General features: G+C 41.1%; 1 protein-coding gene across 1 annotated transcript in view; it reads left to right on the forward strand.

Annotated features, from left to right (window-relative positions):
• The window catches only part of Samd12 (sterile alpha motif domain containing 12), a 379,029-nt gene extending 362,479 nt beyond the window's left edge, over positions 1-16,550 (forward strand). Inside the window, exon 5 of the mRNA XM_026393884.2 lies at positions 16,367-16,550. Within this exon, the coding sequence (XP_026249669.1) occupies positions 16,367-16,389 (23 nt within the window). The 3' untranslated portion in view covers positions 16,390-16,550. The remainder of the gene's footprint in view (positions 1-16,366) is intronic.
• Positions 16,551-17,675: the final 1,125 nt, after the last annotated feature.

Raw genomic sequence — 17,675 nt, forward strand, 5'->3', positions numbered from 1 at the left:
TTTGTATTTCTGCCTTACTGAATTGTACATTTTATAATCTAGGAAGGCTTATAATCACTGTAGGTCATATGGCAGCCTTGCACACATGAATTTGGCTGCAGTTATTCATATTTTTATCACTTCATTCAAGTTTAATTGCTATTTATAATAGTTTGAGAAATATTACACTATAATTTGGCATTGAAATGAAAATGTATCTTTAAGCCAAAAGACATGGAAACAGCACCGTCAGTGAGGCAAATTTTGACATTGGAGGTATAGCCACATTCTTACAGGTTTTTGCAAAGCAGAAATCTGAGCTTTGCGCTCAGATAGAAAGATGTCACAAGGAAATGAAGGTATGTCACCTTTTATTACTAAGATATATGCAAAAGAACCTCCTGCTGCACACGAAGCTGGTGTCTGAGGCAGAGAAATTGCCAGGTTTCTTCAGAGCAAATGAAAGAAACCTCAAAGCAACAGAAAGTTCATCTTTTGCGTTGGGCAGGACAATCAAAACAGAGCATCGTAATTTAACTGGCAGTAATTTTTGCTACTTTTCTTTCTTAGTGACACTTTTTTTTAAATGCACATTGGATTTCATGAATATGGTAGTTCTCACAAAAACTATGCAAAACACACACAAATTCTTCTCTTCCCACAGGTGAGGAAGCTCTAGCTCAGATGGCTCAGAGAGTTTTCAGTAATTTGACCAGTCTCAAAATTAGCAAGGGGAAGAACCCGTTATTTTCATTATTCCACACTGATTCTTTAACATTGTAGGGCAACCCAAGTTTTCTGGAAAGATATGAATGTTTTGCAATGACAGGCTCCCCCTCCATCCTACAGACTTGAGAAACACAAATGAAATGCTGCTGTAGTCGCCAAAACCAAATTCAAAGGGTCACTAATTAAAAAGCTTATTTGTGCAGAGTGTTTTATAAGGGGGCATATGATCCTAAATAATCAGAGTCACTCTTCTCAAATAGGAAAAATAAGAAATATTTTCCAACCCTTGAGAACAGGTGCAGGTTGAGGGAGATTTTCCTGGATTTTTATTTTAAGGCAGTGCATTCAATATTCCTTGACACCTTGCAAAATAGAGCTGTGGTTTTGGCCTCTGCTGCTCACTGATCCTGAGAAAATGCTGGGGGTTTCTCCCTTGACCTCGTGGACCAGTACCAATGGGGCCATCGTGGACAGTCACTAGGGCCTGCCTCCCTCTTCTCCATTTCCACTGCAGATAAGGGAAGGAAGGCCCTTGGACAGACTCTGCCAGAATGTAAGGACCCCATCTTCACTAGTTGTCATTTTTCTTAATTTAGGAGACTATGTTGAGGGCTTGAGAGCTGTGCAACGATACGGTCCCTTTGCCCCATGAGGTTTTCTTTCCTAGAAGAGGGGATAAGACTTGGACAGAATTCCCAGCTTTATCTGCAAACAGCAAGGAGCACTCCTGCACCCTCTGCTCCCCTGGAATCTTGTGCTTCTGTAACAATGCCCAGGTCATTAGGCAATGGTGATTTTGTGTGTGTGTGTGTGTGTGTGTGTGTGTGTGTGTATGTGTGTGTGTGTATCTCAGTAGACAGGGAGCTGCCTGTGGGTAAGGGCAAGGGCTATTAGTTATCATTTTATATCCCCAGCAATTCTCATAGTGCCTGGGATGGTGATCAAGAAATGATGTCAACCTGGGGTTGTAGCTCAGTGATCTATCACTTGCTTGGCAAACATGAGGCCGAGAGTTTGATCACCAACACCATTAAAAACTAGAAATGAGGTTTGCTCCATCCATTCCCTTATTCAACAAAATCATATGAAAGCTTACAACAGAGAGAGGATATGCAAGAGTGACAACTTCTTGGCAGTAAGCAACCTATCATCTGGCCCTTGTAGAAGGGTGGAATTTGGGCAGGAGGATGAGGAATAAAGAAGACACTGTGTCAACAAAGGTGGGGCCATACTGGGCAACTGTGACCACTTACTATAGTCAAATGCATTGGGATATGTTGGAGATGTTGAGACGTGATCATAAAGGGCCTGGACTATTAGGCCAAGCCTTTTTTCAAATGGGATGTCATTAAACAGAACCCCCCTGCTCTCATCAGAGCCCTCGGGAGGCTGTACTGTTCTGGAAGAGAGCAGGGAACAAAGGCATAGTTAGTTTCTCATTAGAAACATATGCCTGGGGCTGGATGCAGTGGCGCACACCTGTAATCCCAGTGGCTAGGGAGGCTGAAGCAGGAGGGTCACAGGTTTAAAGCCAACCTCAGCAATTTAGTGAAGCCCTAAGCAACTCAACAAGACCCTGTCTCTAAATAAAATATAAAAATGGGCTGGGGACGTGGCTTAGTGGTTAAGCGCCTCTGGGTTCAATCTAATCTTCGGAATCAAAAAAAGAAAGACAGACAGACAGACATGCCTGGGGCCACATCAACGTTTATAGCAGCTCAATTCACAATAGCTAAGCTATGGAACCAACCTGGATACCCCTCAACAGATGAATGGTTAAAGAAAATATAGTATATATACACAATGGAATAGTCCTCAGCCATAAAGAAGAATGAAATTATGGCATTTGCCAGCAAATGGATGGAACTGAAGGCAATCATGCTAAGTAAAATAAGCCAATCCCCCCACCCCCAATAAAAGGCCAAATGTTCTCTCCGATATGTGGATGTTAACATACAATAAGTGGGGGGAGGAGGTTATAGAAGTTCATTGGACTAGACAAAAGGGAATGAAGGGAAGGGAGAAGGATGGGAATAGGAAAGACAGTAGAATGAGAAGGACGTAACTCTCCTCTGTTTGTATATGAATACACAACCAATGTAATTCTACATCATGTACAACCACAAGAATGGGAAGTTATACTCCCTGTATGTATGATATGTCAAAATACATTCCACTGTCATATATAACTAAAAATTACAAATAAAAAATAATAAAAGAAAGAGATGCCTAGGATTTTTTACTCCTTGCAAATGATGTAAAGAGAAGGCCACATTTACAACAGGTTCCTGGCCTTGTCTGAAATGCTAATGACAGAGAGGCATCGGTGGATAGTAACTAGAGCCAGAGTACCAAGTTCAATCTTGGCTCCATCATTTATTAGTGGTGTCACCCAAACTCTGTACTCTGGTCTTCAGTTTCACAGTGGAGTATATAATCATATCAACCTCAGGACTGTTACCAGTCTTCAACAAAATGATGCTCATAAACCCCATAGGAACAGTACTTCTTGCATGCAAGGGTTTCCACAAATATTACCTATTATTGTCCCTTCTCTTCAGTGTACCTTGGTTTCTTCAACAAAATGGAGATAATAATACCTGTCCCAGCCCATTTCTTTTGGACCCTAACAGAAAAAAAAAATGCAATTATATGTGTGAAAGCAATTGGAAGTTAAGTGCTGCATAGAAGCATTGGGGCTGTTAATTACCATATCCTTGGCTAAAAGGTGATCCCAAAAGCCTGGGCTCAAGGGTAGGGAGCCTCTGAGTCTCTGGGCAGTTGGCCACAGGTGTGTGTGTGTGTGTGTGTGTGTGTGTGTGTGTGTGTGTGTGTGTGAATGACTTCTCTGTGGATATGGTAGGTCAGGGTGTGGGTCTTAGCATCTGATTGGTCCAAGGTTACGTAAAGATGGGAACGGGGAAATCTACTAAGCAAGAAATAAATAAGATTTAAGCTCCGCAGCCTTGCAAGCGGTGTAATTTCAAACATCATAGTCTTGGACATCTGGGCTCTATTACCTGAAATCCCATTAAACCTTTGGCTTCATAATTCTGTATAGAAACAGGTAAATTGCAAGATCCTGCTGATGGCCACCAGCCAGTTCAAGCAATTAATCATAAGAGTCCCCAAGCAGGTTTGTGCCTCATGCCAAGTGGATTCTTTAAGGGGAAACTTTGTGCACAAAAGAAAGAACCCGATCCATGCAGTTCCATAGCAACATGCTTTGTAGCTCAGCCCACACAGAGAAGTTGTCTGTTATCATTAAGACATCCAAGCCTCATAACTTTTTCCTCAATGGAAATTAGTACTCACCCATCCAGGGAACATCTCCAAATCTCGTTAACTGCAATACAGACTATAACCTGCTAGGAGCTGACGGCTCCAGTTTAGACAAAACCAAGCCCTACCCATTCCCCACCCTCAGCACCTTCTCATTTGGGGTAACTCAACTTGAACTTAGCACTTTTTTCCTTTAAACCTTTCTGTATGGATGAACTATTTGCATTTGCCCCTGTGTTCCAAGCCAAAGAACCAGAACCCACAGCAATGTGACCTGGGAGCCTGTCTTCTGAATCCTGCTAGACAGACCCCAAGGTAAAAGGACTCATAACAACAAAGGAACTGTTTCTCATAAGGTTTCTTGCTTGGTTTTGCCAACTCAAAGAGGTTTATGTAAACAAGATAATCGTCTGCACTTCAGAATGTTTATAAAGTTTTCCTAATTACTGTTTTGTATATGGAGTGATTCTGGGAGCATGATAGAAAACAGAGGGGAAGCCTTGAGTCTTCCCAATGTAAAACAGGAAAGGGAGGTTGGAATAAGAATATATTTACAGTATAGATGAGAAGATTTGGAGTTTCTTTTTGTTGTTTCAGTTTCTTCTTTCTGAAATCTTTTTACTAATTCTCTCAGAATTTCAGCTTTCTACTCTGCGGTGTGGCACTGTCAAATATGGTAGCCATGGGGCACATATGGCCATTTAAATTTAAATGAATTAAAATTAAATAAAATTTAAAGTAATTTCCTCCATGCACTCACCATAATTTAAGAGCTTAGTAGCCACATGTGAGTAATGGCTGCCATATTAGAACATGTATTGAGCATTCCATCACTGCAGAAGTTCCACTGGACAGTGCTGCTACCGATCAAGGAACTGTCTGGCCTTGCTACTCAAAGTGTGGTCCATGGACCAGTAGCACTGGTTTCACCAATGAAGTTTGAGAAGCACTAGTCAGACATTGTCAGACAGTTCTAATAAAGTATGATACAGATTCACCTGAGGACTTGTTGGAACCATGTGATTAACAACATGTCTAGGTGTGATTCATATGCATATTCATAAGCACTTATCTAAGGTTTTTAAGATACCCTTCTGCTCTATGATTTTGTAGGCTGAATTTCATAATTTGTTATCAGCCTTATTATTGATATTTTTTAGCTTGCTTAGCCTTGGTTCACAAAGAGAGACTTTTGGCCCCTCCTCGAGACTTGGCATGCAAAAAGGAGAACCACTTATAGTCTACAACTTGTAGACTACTTTTGAAGAATGCTTTCCTCTTTCTCTTGGAAACTGGAGAATTGTCTTGATACACCTTTTCTGTGAATCTTACAGAACATTTTTCCAGTGGAGAAGCTGTTGGATTGGTCAACAGAGAAGCCCTTGAGATTAAATAAGACTCAGTAAAGCAAAAGACAAAGAAAAATAGATGTACTTAAAAAAAAAAAAAAAAGGAAGGAAGGAAAGTAACTAAGTAACTTCCTCATGCTGGTGCCAAACACGCAGGGCCCCGTACTCTGGGAATGAGCCAGCTGAGGGACAGAGTGATGAGGGAAATTAGAGAGCAGTCCCTCAGAGTATACTGGCGAGCGTTGTGGAGAGGGAGGGGAATTACAGTGACAACTTGGGTTAAACTTCTAGGTGTATTTTCATGCCCTCTCATGAAATGCATTGTTGTTTGTGCCAGTGGACAGAGTTTTCTTCTGGAAAGTTCTGTGGGCTTTTACAGTGGCTGTCAGGATATACTGACTTGAGACACTTGCCCTTGTCTGGTGTAGAAGAAATCACCAGGGTTTCCACTGACTAATTGACTATACCAACACATCCCTGCTGAGAGCAAAGGATCTCTCTCCCAGGAAGACATCATCTCCAGTTCATGGGATGCAAAGTGATGGTCCACTGTGGGCAGCAGTCTTCTAGATAAAGAGGTTAATAGATATCCCCAGTGATCACAGAGATTTTATGAAGTTCTGATACCTGCAGACACTGATATTCCTAAATCAGTTCTCATCAAGAAACAGTGTTTTGTCCCCCACTAATCAATTCTCCCCAGACCTGAAGGAACTGATAACTTCACTAATGTAGATTTTTTTTTCTATACTCATTCATTTATGAACCAAGCATTTCAAGAGCGCCTTTGACATCGCAGACACTCTACCCCTTACTACAGAAAGAGAAGAATAAAACATACTGTTTGCCTGAAGGAACTTGAGGCTCAGAGCAGTGGTGCTTCAGGAAGGTGCTCAGACCAGCAGTAACAGTCTTCCCTGCAACGTTATTAGAAATTCCCATTCGTGGGCCACCCTAGACAGACTGAATCGCATTCTTCCCACTGGGGACCCAGAGAAGTGTTTTACCAAACCCTCCAGAGGAGTTCTAAACAATGAAGTTTGAGAAGCACTCGTCAGGCATCCTCAGACAGTTCTAATAAAGTATGTTACAGATTCTAGTATAGCATGATGACACAAATTTGAAACTCTTCAAAGCCCACATCGCCAAACAGGGAAGGAAATTTTATCAGTGTTAAAAGAATATCTGTTGTTTGGCAGATGCTAACAGTATGGGGACGACAGAACATGCCTGATTCCCTAGGACTTTGGATTGGTTGAATGGCTTGCCAGGTCTCAAAGCCTCACACATCTGTCCCACTCTAAAACCAGCGTTTGGATTATAAGGAAGTGACTACACTATATTATATCCAAGATTCTTGATATTTTATTATATGAAAAGAGCAGGGCTATAAACCAAGTTTTCCCACAGTCTATACCACTTTTCTCTGTCCAAAGGACAAATAACTACTATTTAAGTACCAGGGGAAAGACGTAGGTGTTTCCATGGACTGTTGCCAGGCAGGCTGGCTTCATGAGAATTACCCCGAGCCTCTTGTTTATTATAGAGTTTTCCGATCCTCCCCTTGGACATTCTGAATCTGTGGAGACGGAGAGAGGCTAGACAGAATAAAAATTTTAAGAAGTTCCCCCAGGTGAGTGCAATGCAGGCAAGTTGGGGAACTTCCAGCCAAAATGTCAGAATCTTGAAGCTCTAGAATCTAGAGACTCAATTTAACCCACAGGAACCAGAGTTGATTTCTGAGAGAATTACTGTTTATTGGGGGGAGGGGGTCCCATAAATCAAACTGAAATTTTTATAACATATAATAATTTAGATTTTTATGTATAGTGCAATGATTTGATACATGTCTGTGATGTGTAGTGATCAAATCAGCATAACTAGTACCCCCATCTTTAATATGGAGAGGGTTCTGAGCCCTCTTAATGAGGACAAACACAGTGTCCTTGTCCCCACCACCCCCCCCCCCAGGACTGAGGGAAAGGGGGAAAAATACCTTGCTCACAAGTGCATTTTTTTCAGTATGCATAAGTGGGGACAGGGTCACCTGAACCCTCCAAAACTCCCCAGAGAGAATTTCCTTCTACCCCCTGGCCCCTGGAGCTAGTATAAAACCAGGCAGCAAATCACATTCTAAATGAAACCTTAAAGTTGAGGGCTGAGAGAGTAAGAGATGGGGGCCAAGGTCCTCTTAGCCCATCTACATAGTAATGATTGTCTGAAAACGGTCCCATGAGGCCTTGAGGCCTCACGTTTCCTACTTAATACTTTGGAATCAACAAGTTCTTGACAGTTTTTAGGCAGATCAAGGATGATAGCCTGATTTAAAGACCACAGCCTGTCTTAGGTTATTTATGTCTCCAAGTCCGGCTTTCTTTATCTGGAAGTGGGAGTTATGGTGGTACTATCTGCTTTGGTTGCTTCAAAATGGACACAGGTTTTTAGCAAGATGCTAGGCACATGGTGAGCACTTGGTTCATGATAGTTCTTAGTATCGAGGTTATTGTTGTCTGTAGACTCCGTGTTACTCAGAGTTCCCTGTAGACACAGAATAAAAAAATGGATGGATAGATGCATGGATGGATGGATACATGGATGGATAAATAAATGGAGGGATGGACAGATGAACAGACAGATATGAGAAAGAGAGAAGAGATTTATTATAAGAAATTGGTCACATCATTATGGATGACAAGCAGTCCCAAGATACGCAAGCTGGAGACCCAGAAGAGCCAAAGGTAGAGTTCCAGTCTGAGTCTGGGTCAAAAGGCAGATATAGACCACAGTCTCTGCTCAAAGAAACACAGAGGGAATTATCCCATATAGGTCTGTTCTATTCAAACCTTCTGTGAGTTAGACAGGCCACCCACATTAGGGAGGGCTCTCTGCTTTTCTCAGTCTAGCAATTCACACATCCATCTCACCCACAAACACTTTTACAGACACACCCGGGTTAATGTTTAACCAAATATCTGGACACCCTGTGACCCAATCAAGCTGACACATAAAACTAACCATGACAGACTCATTATGGTTCCCAGTTGACAGGGAATTATGAGAGTTACATCCTAGTTTGTAGGCATCATCTGTTCTATTGTTACCCTTTACCCACATTCAGATTCTGACCATCATTGCCATGTAGTCAGAGGGTAAAGTTGACTACTTAATCATACTCTCAGGGAGCAAATACCCCCTCAACCTTTTGTGGTCAAGGAATGGCAGAAATGGAATCAGTGCCACCCAAAAGACATATGACTTCTCCCACCAAAGGGCTGATGGCAGAGTTTAGTTTTATTGCCACATAAATCATGCTTTGTTCTTTTTTTTATCTCCTAACTTCTTCCATACATACTAATTAATTAATTGAGCATACCTGTCTAAATCATCCAATCTTGATTCCTATGACGGTATGCCTGTGAGGGTTCTAGAAGTTAGAAGTGATTTAGTATTAGAGGGTTTGATTACACTGAATATAAAATCAAATAAAATGAGAAGATGATGGATAGAAGAGAGGAATGAGGTTTGAAATTAACCTTATTTCCTGTACATATAAGAGGCCCACTTAAGTTGGTTTTTATCTTGGCCTATTTTGGGAGGGATGTATTTGGCTGACAACCAAGAATAGAAAATAAACAAGGACCTCTATCTGCTAAACCAACCTCAGCACTGTTGACATTGTGAGCTGGGTCATTCTTTGCTGTGGGGGCTCTAGGTCAAACCTCTTTTACTGTTAATGAGAACTCTTACCCAGGAGTTACTTGATTTCTTTCCTGCATTTTCCTCGCACGCATTCCTTCTCACAGAGTCAGGAAAGCCTAGTGGTGAGAGCAGATCTGGGTGCCAGTCTCAGTTCTGTGGGAGACCAGAGCATAGCAGTGACAAGCTCAGGAACCTGCCCTTGTTTTCTCCAGTTGTGTGAGTGGGTAGTGTAATCCTCAGAGCTGATGGCAAGGATGCAATGAGTGACTGCTTGTGAAATGTAGTTGGCACAGGGTAGCTGCTCAGGAAATGTGAGCTCTGTTCATGAGCTGCTGTGCTGGGGCAGTTGTGGATCTCATACCTGATGCACATTGTCCCACATCCCAGTGCAGTTTAGATCCACCCCAAAGACCTCAAATCTGACTTCCATAAAGGACACTTTCCAGGTGCAAGACAAGTCCCCTTCCTTCTGAATGAAGACAAGGAACCTCCTTTTAAGAACTGAAGTCCTGCTCCCTCCCTTCAGACCATTGCATGTGGGCTGCTGGAACACAGCACCTTTTCTCCTTCCCTGCCCTTACCAAGCCCTTCAGCCCCTGGCTGCTGCAGTGAGAAACAGGGAAACTGATAGCAAGTCCAGATCTGTTCCTGAACCCTCTACAGGCTGCCTTGCCTCCGGGCAGCCCCTTGCTGCCCTTGAAGTGTTTCACCCTCTCCTAATTGGAACTGTCTCTGAAGTCTGTGCTACTCTGGGGGAGAGTGAAAGCCAGAGTGGTAACCGTGACCTCTGCAGGCAGGCAGAGAGTGCAAAGCCTTGACCTCTGGGCGTTCTTTATCATCTGAGCCCATTTTATCATCACAGCAACCCAATGAGGTAGGGAGTCTGCTTGCTATTTTAAAGGTGAAGAAATTGTGGTTTGGAGAAATTCATGTTTTCAGCATCACACAGCTGGTATGTGGTGAGCCTGGGATGTGAACTGAGATCCGTCACAGCCCATGCTCCAAAGCTCCCCTACTCGTGCCAGATCCTAGGCAGAAATGGTGAGTTCAAGAATGCAAAATTAGTTCCTGAATTCAACAAACACACACACAAAGATTTTTCTCTAACAGCATTCTTTCTTAATTTCACAAAGATTTATTAAGCACTTTCTGTATACATGACACTCTATGTTGCATTAGGACGGCATAATAATTCATTGAAACCACCTTCAAGAAGTTGAAGAGGGGGCTGGAGTTGTGGCTCAGTGGTAGAGCGCTTGCCTAGCCTGTGTGAGGTACTGGGTTTAATTCTCAGCACCACATATAAATAAATAAAGGTCCATCAACAACTAATAAAAATATTTTTTTAAAAAAAAGTTGAAGATATAGGCTAGGGATATGAACCTGGATTCAATCTCTAGCCCCTCAGAAAAAAAGAAGTGTAAGGGGAGTATTGGATACATTAAAATGAAGTATATGGTAATAAGTTTAAGAAACCATGCTAGCTCACGAAGAGAGTAGCTAGCCGTATCTAGAGGGAGAGAAGATTTCATAGTGAACTTTGAGGGGACCTGGAAAGATGGAGGGGTTTGGATTCACTGTTGTCAGAGGGTAAACACACAAGCCATCTTAGAGGGAAGGAAAGTCTGAGCAAAGGCCAGGAGCAACCCAGTGTCTACAGGAAGCTGGAAGGAGTCTAAGGTGGCTGAAACATACAGGGATGGAACCCAACACGTGTCTCCTGTTAAGGAGGTAAATGGGACCCTCTTGTTTTCACATAGAGCCCATGCATCACCATGACCCACTCCAAACAGAGTGCTGGCTGCAGAAGTATCCAAGAGCAATGGAGAATCACTAAGTGTCCCGGAAAGATGGCGAAGGGGATTGTGCCATAGCAAGACTCTTCCTCAAAACAACATTTCTAAAAAGAGCTGGAGGTTGGGCATGGTGGCACACACCTTTAATCCCAGCATCTTGGCAGGCTAAGGCAAGAGGATCTCAAGTTCAAAGCCAGTCTTAGCAATTCAGTGAGGCCCTAAGAAACTTAGCAAGACCCTGTCCCAAAACCAATAACTGAGTCAGGAGGATACACACAATTTGAACAGACCAATATCAATGGATGAAATTGAAGAAGCAATCAAAAGACTACCAACCAAGAAAAGCCCAGGACCGGATGGATATACAGTGGAGTTTTACAAAACCTTTAAAGAAGAATTAATACCAATACTTTTTAAGTTATTTCAGGAAATAGAAAAAGAGGGAGCTCTTCCAAATTCATTCTATGAGGCCAACATCACCCTGATTCCGAAACCAGACAAAGATACCTCAAAGCAAGAAAACTACAGACCAATCTCTCTAATGAACCTAGATGCAAAAATCCTCAATAAAATTCTGGCGAATCGGATTCAAAAACATATCAAAAAAATTGTGCACCATGATCAAGTAGGATTCATCCCTGGGATGCAAGGCTGGTTCAATATACGGAAATCAATAAATGTTATTCACCATCTCAATAGACTTAAAAATAAGAACCATATGATCATCTCGATAGATGCGGAAAAAGCATTTGACAAAGTACAGCATCCCTTTATGTTCAAAACTCTAAGAAAAACTAGGGATAACAGGAACATACCTCAACATTGTAAAAGCAATCTATGCTAAACCTCAGGCTAGCATCATTCTGAATGGAGAAAAATTGAAGGCATTCCCTCTAAAATCTGGAACAAGACAGGGATGCCCTCTCTCACCACTTCTGTTCAACATAGTTCTCGAAACACTGGCCAGAGCAATTAGACAGACGAAAGAAATTAAAGGCATAAAAATAGGAAAAGAAGAACTTAAATTATCACTATTTGCGGACAACATGATTCTATACCTAGAAGACCTAAAAGGGTCTACAAAGAAACTACTAGAACTAATAAATGAATTCAGCAAAGTGGCAGGATATAAAATCAACACGCATAAATCAAAGGCATTTCTGTATATCAGCGACAAAACTTCTGAAACGGAAATGAGGAAAAACATTCCATTCACAATATCCACAAAAAAAATAAAATACTTGGGAATCAACCTAACAAAAGAGGTGAAAGATTTATACAATGAAAACTATAGAACCCTAAAGAGAGAAGTAGAAGAAGATCTTAGAAGATGGAAAAATATACCCTGTTCATGGATAGGCAGAACTAACATTATCAAAATGGCGATATTACCAAAAGTTCTCTATAGGTTTAATGCAATCCCAATCAAAATTCCAACGGCATTTCTTGAAGAAATAGAGAAAGCAATCATGAAATTCATATGGAAAAATAAAAGACCCAGAATAGCAAAAGCAATTCTAAGCAGGAAGTGTGAATCAGGCGGTATAGCGATACCAGATTTCAAACTATATTACAGAGCAATAGTGACAAAAACAGCATGGTACTGGTACCAAAACAGGCGGGTGGACCAATGGTATAGAATAGAGGACACAGAGACTAATCCACAAAGTTACAACTATCTTATATTTGATAAAGGGGCTAAAAGCTTGCAATGGAGGAAGGATAGCATCTTCAACAAATGGTGTTGGGAAAACTGGAAATCCATATGCAACAAAATGAAATTGAATCCCTTTCTCTCGCCATGCACAAAAGTTAACTCAAAATGGATCAAGGAGCTTGATATCAAATCAGAGACTCTGCGTCTGATAGAAGAAAAAGTTGGCTCCGATCTACATATTGTGGGGTCGGGCTCCAAATTCCTTAATAGGACACCCATAGCACAAGAGTTAATAACAAGAATCAACAAATGGGACTTACTTAAACTAAAAAGTTTTTTCTCAGCAAGAGAAACAATAAGAGAGGTAAATAGGGAGCCTACATCCTGGGAACAAATTTTTACTCCTCACACTTCAGATAGAGCCCTAATATCCAGAGTATACAAAGAACTCAAAAAATTAGACAATAAGATAACAAATAACCCAATCAACAAATGGGCCAAGGACCTGAACAGACACTTCTCAGAGGAGGACATACAATCAATCAACAAGTACATGAAAAAATGCTCACCATCTCTAGCAGTCAGAGAAATGCAAATCAAAACCACCCTAAGATACCATCTCACTCCAGTAAGATTGGCAGCCACTATGAAGTCAAACAACAACAAGTGCTGGCGAGGATGTGGAGAAAAGGGTACACTTGTACATTGCTGGTGGGACTGCAAATTGGTGCGGCCAATTTGGAAAGCAGTATGGAGATTCCTGGGAAAGCTGGGAATGGAACCACCATTTGACCCTGCTATTGCCCTTCTCATACTATTCCCTGAAGACCTTAAAAGAGCATGCTACAGGGGGCTGGAGATGTGGCTCAGCGGTAGCGCGCTCGCCTGGCATGCGTGCGGCCCGGGTTCGATCCTCAGCACCACATACCAACAAAGATGTTGTGTCCGCCGAGAACTAAAAAATAAATATTAAAAAAAAGAATTCTCTCTCTCTCTCTCTCTCCTCTCCTCTCTCACTCTCTCTTAAAAAAAAAAAAAAAGAGCATGCTACAGGGATACTGCCACATCGATGTTCACAGCAGCACAATTCACAATAGCTAGACTGTGGAACCAACCCAGATGCCCTTCAATAGATGAATGGATAAAAAAAATGTGGCATTTATACACCATGGAATATTACGCAGCACTTAAAAACGACAAAATCATGGAATTTGCAGGGAAATGGATGGCACTAGAGCAGATTATGCTTAGTGAAGCTAGCCAATCCCTAAAAAACAAATACCAAATGTCTTCTTTGATATAATGAGAACAACTATGAACAGAGCAGGGAGGAAGAGCAGGAAGAAAAGATTAACATTAAACAGAGACATGAGATGGGAGGGAAAGGGAGAGAAAAGGGAAATTGCATGGAAATGAAGGGAGACCCTCATTGCTATACAAAATTACATATAAGAGGTTGTGAGGGGAATGGGAAAATAAACAAGGAGAGAAATGAATTACAGTAGATGGGGTAGAGAGAGAAGATGTGAGGGAAGGGGAGGGGGGATAGTAGGGGATAGGAAAGGTAGCAGAATACAACAGTTACTAATAGGGCATTATGTAAAATTGTGGATGTGTAACCGACTAGATTCTGCAATCTGCATTTGGGGTAAAATTGGGAGTTCATAACCCTCTTCAATCTAATGTATGAAATACGATATGTCAAGAGCTTTATAATGTTGTGAACAACCAATAAAAAAAATTAAAAAGGGCTGAGAATATAGCTCAGTGATAATGCTCTTGCCTGGCATGCAAGAGGCCCTGGGTTTAATCCCCAGTACCAAAAAAAAAAAAAAAACCATGATTATTTGGATGATAAACCTAGTTATCAATTGCTGGCAAGGATCTAAAGTATAGTGATCCAGTAGGGCTGCCTCTTTATTATCATTCTCTTCATAATGTTTATTTCAGTTCATAGTCATCATTCATTTCAGTTCAGTTTTTAGTGTCATCCATTTTCCAGATCTGACTTTAGCAAAAGTCTCAAGAATAATGTCCTGTATTGGTTTCCTAGAAAATCTCTGCTGTCCTTCCAGGCTGTGCTGCTCTCTTGTGAGTTGACCTGGACCAAAGAGTTTTACTCCCATTGGTCTCCGCCTCCCCTTCAATAATACTAGAATATTATCTCTTAGAATAACTGTAAAGTATTTATTTTCTAGACAGTATTAGAGAATGAAAATAATCATGATGCTTCAGTCAGTCAATACACATGGGTCAAGTCTACAGTGTTGTGAGCCTAATTTAGGGGGCTATTTTGCAAAATAACATGATAATAGTAAAACTCCTAGCAGCTGCACCATTTTCACTCACAGTTCTTCTCATGCAGGTGTGTCAGTATGTACTGTAGCTTATCATAACTGTTTATCAAGTTGTTCCATAATCATCGTAATTAGTGTTACTTTAATGACCACGTAATCATCCATCTTTTTTTTTTTTTTTGGTACTGAGGGCACTCAACCACTGAACCACATCCCCAGTCCTTTTTTGTATTTTATTTAGAGATAGGGTCTCACTGAGTGGTTTAGGGCCTCAATAACTTGCTGAGACTGGCTTTGAACTTGAAATCCTCCTGTATCAGCCTCCCTAGCCACTGGGATTACAGGCGTGTGCCACTGTGCCCAGCTCATCCATCTTATTAAGTTATCATTATTTACTTAACCTAAATTTTCAACAATAGGAATCTGGTTGTTCCAATTTTTATTCTATTATAAATAACTTCTAGGTTACATATATGTAAATATATCATCTTTCATAAAATTATTTCCTTTGGGATCACTGGATTGGGAAATGTAATTTTTTAATATTTTTAAATAAATTGACATTATTTTTTTAGTGTACAATGCCATCAGCATTATATTAGTATTCCACTTACATTACAACCTTATCGGAAGTGTGTAGTTTTATTTGATATTTAATACATTTATTTGTACCTCTTAATTTTGCATTTTCTCAGAAGTAACAAGTTTTTACATATATTCTCTTTTGTAGAACCAGTTTGATTTGAAACCTAGTAGTTTTTTTTTCTTTTACATCAACAACTCTTAGTGTCCTTCTCTCTCATTGCCCAATAGTTTTGTGTACTAAATGAGACTATATTAATATTTTTCTGAGCAAAATAGTTGTACTCGTATAATATAATAAATTATATGAGATCTGAGCATAGGGAACTATAGAAAGTACCCAGATAAAAATAATAGGAAAATTAAAGATTTTAAATCAGGAAAATATATTTGTACCAGCATTCCCAAGACCAAACATGAGCAGAGTTGCAATTCAAATAGTTCAATCTCTTATCAGTTTTAATGACTTTCTCTTCCTAGTCCCTAACCTGCTCAACCAGTCTGACTTTTTAACAAACAAACTGGAGTTCCAGCCATACCACTTCCAATATATCCTTCTCGGCTTCATCCCAGACCATTTTCCCGATGCATGAATCCGTCCCTCCACCCCGCCCCCCCCCTCCCCCGAAAAGCCTCATACCCTTCCCAGGTCTGATCTTCCCCCAGGTCAAGTACATGCATGGACCCCACAAATGTGAAATGGTTTCCCAACCCACGTCCGGGTCACAGAGCTGGATGCCAGGTTCCTTCCTTCCAGGCAGCTTGGCCCGCCTCTGAGATGGGTGTCTTCCATGCCCTGCCAAATGGCGAAAGGACATTCCACAAACACAAGCCACCACAAATCCACCCTTCAGTTGAGTAACCACCATCCTGGCTAGAGCTTTCTCTTTGACCTAAGGGTGTTAGGGTTTGTTGGAATAAGATAATTGCTACATGCCAGTATCTGGGAGCGGAAAGGAAGTAACTCACCACGTTTCCTCCTTTTTCTTCTTGCAGCCTCAGCCGAGGGTTCTCCATAAACACGGTTAGCCTTCCAAGCTGCTGTCCTGCCAGTTGGTATGAACATGGCCTGCCTGCTCCCCACAGAAAGACTAACTCATGGCCCTGCCGGAAGAGATCCTTGGAGCATTGACAGATTAACCGGATTAAATGAAAAAACACCCACTCAGTCAAGATTATAAGCTTTGGGGGAAAAAAAAATCTTAGTTTGCTGTGGATTTTTAAATGAGGTGCATAATTATACAGTGCCAATTTGTTCCAAGTGGTCATTGGCAGACCCTTCACTGGAAGATGGCTTCCAGTTTTCATCACTGTGCATAACTCAAGTTCCCCTTGGGGCACTGTCTGTGCCCATCACTACCAGTCCTGTTTTAGCATGGCAACTACTGGATTATTTTATTATGTGTGCAGATGGCATGATGTTTTAGAAAAAAAAATTACAGCAGTTCTGCAGTCTCGGTGGAAGTGTTCACAATATTATGCCCTGATAGGAATGTAAACGTGTCTTGGTTATGTTAGTTATGATGTCCAAAGGTATTCTGTCCAACTCTGAAGCACTTTATAAAAGAACACTACGCTGAGATGAATTAGCACGTTTGGTCCATGTAGGAATACAAGTATTTTGTTTTTTCTTTTATAAATCTTGTCTTATTTCTGGCTCAGACTGTCCAAGTTAAGCTCTACTACTAGCATATCCCCAGTCGTTTGTGGTAGGTTGGTGTAAATATGGCCACAATACTGTTAGACCTAACCTCTTGACACTTTACTGAATAACCGGGTTACTTGTAACACCAAAGGGAAGGAGGAGCTTGCCTGGGGGATTGGAACACTGAAGCTGTTGGTTCCTGATACCAAGGCACAACTTAACACATGTACATACAAATACTCAAGTCCAGGGGGCTTCTCTTTGGCCAATGTACATATTCTCTCATTCTATAGAGAAGGAGGATGGCCTTCTTTTTAATCAAAGACCATAGATGCTAAGGGCAGCAGAATGCGATTTTCCTGTGTGAGATCCCACTTAAACAGTGGAAAAAAAAATCTAAGTCAAGTTCAATCACAATTCTCTGAAGAGAAACAGTATCAAGTGACCCCTTCGTGCCTAAAGAAGGAAAGGTTCAGTCCCACACTAGGTTCCTTACTCAGCATAGAACCTTCGACTCCCTTTTAATCCTTTCTGGGATTTTATTCATGACTAATTTTTTTTTTTTTACTCTCTAATAACAAAGCACAGTCTTAGGAAATGTCTACTCAGTGACTGCTTGTCTTTGATACTGACTGGACCTACATTTTATTTTAGCTCATT

Source organism: Urocitellus parryii, chromosome 7 (assembly GCF_045843805.1).
Source record: "Urocitellus parryii isolate mUroPar1 chromosome 7, mUroPar1.hap1, whole genome shotgun sequence".
NCBI classification, from domain to species: domain Eukaryota; kingdom Metazoa; phylum Chordata; class Mammalia; order Rodentia; family Sciuridae; genus Urocitellus; species Urocitellus parryii.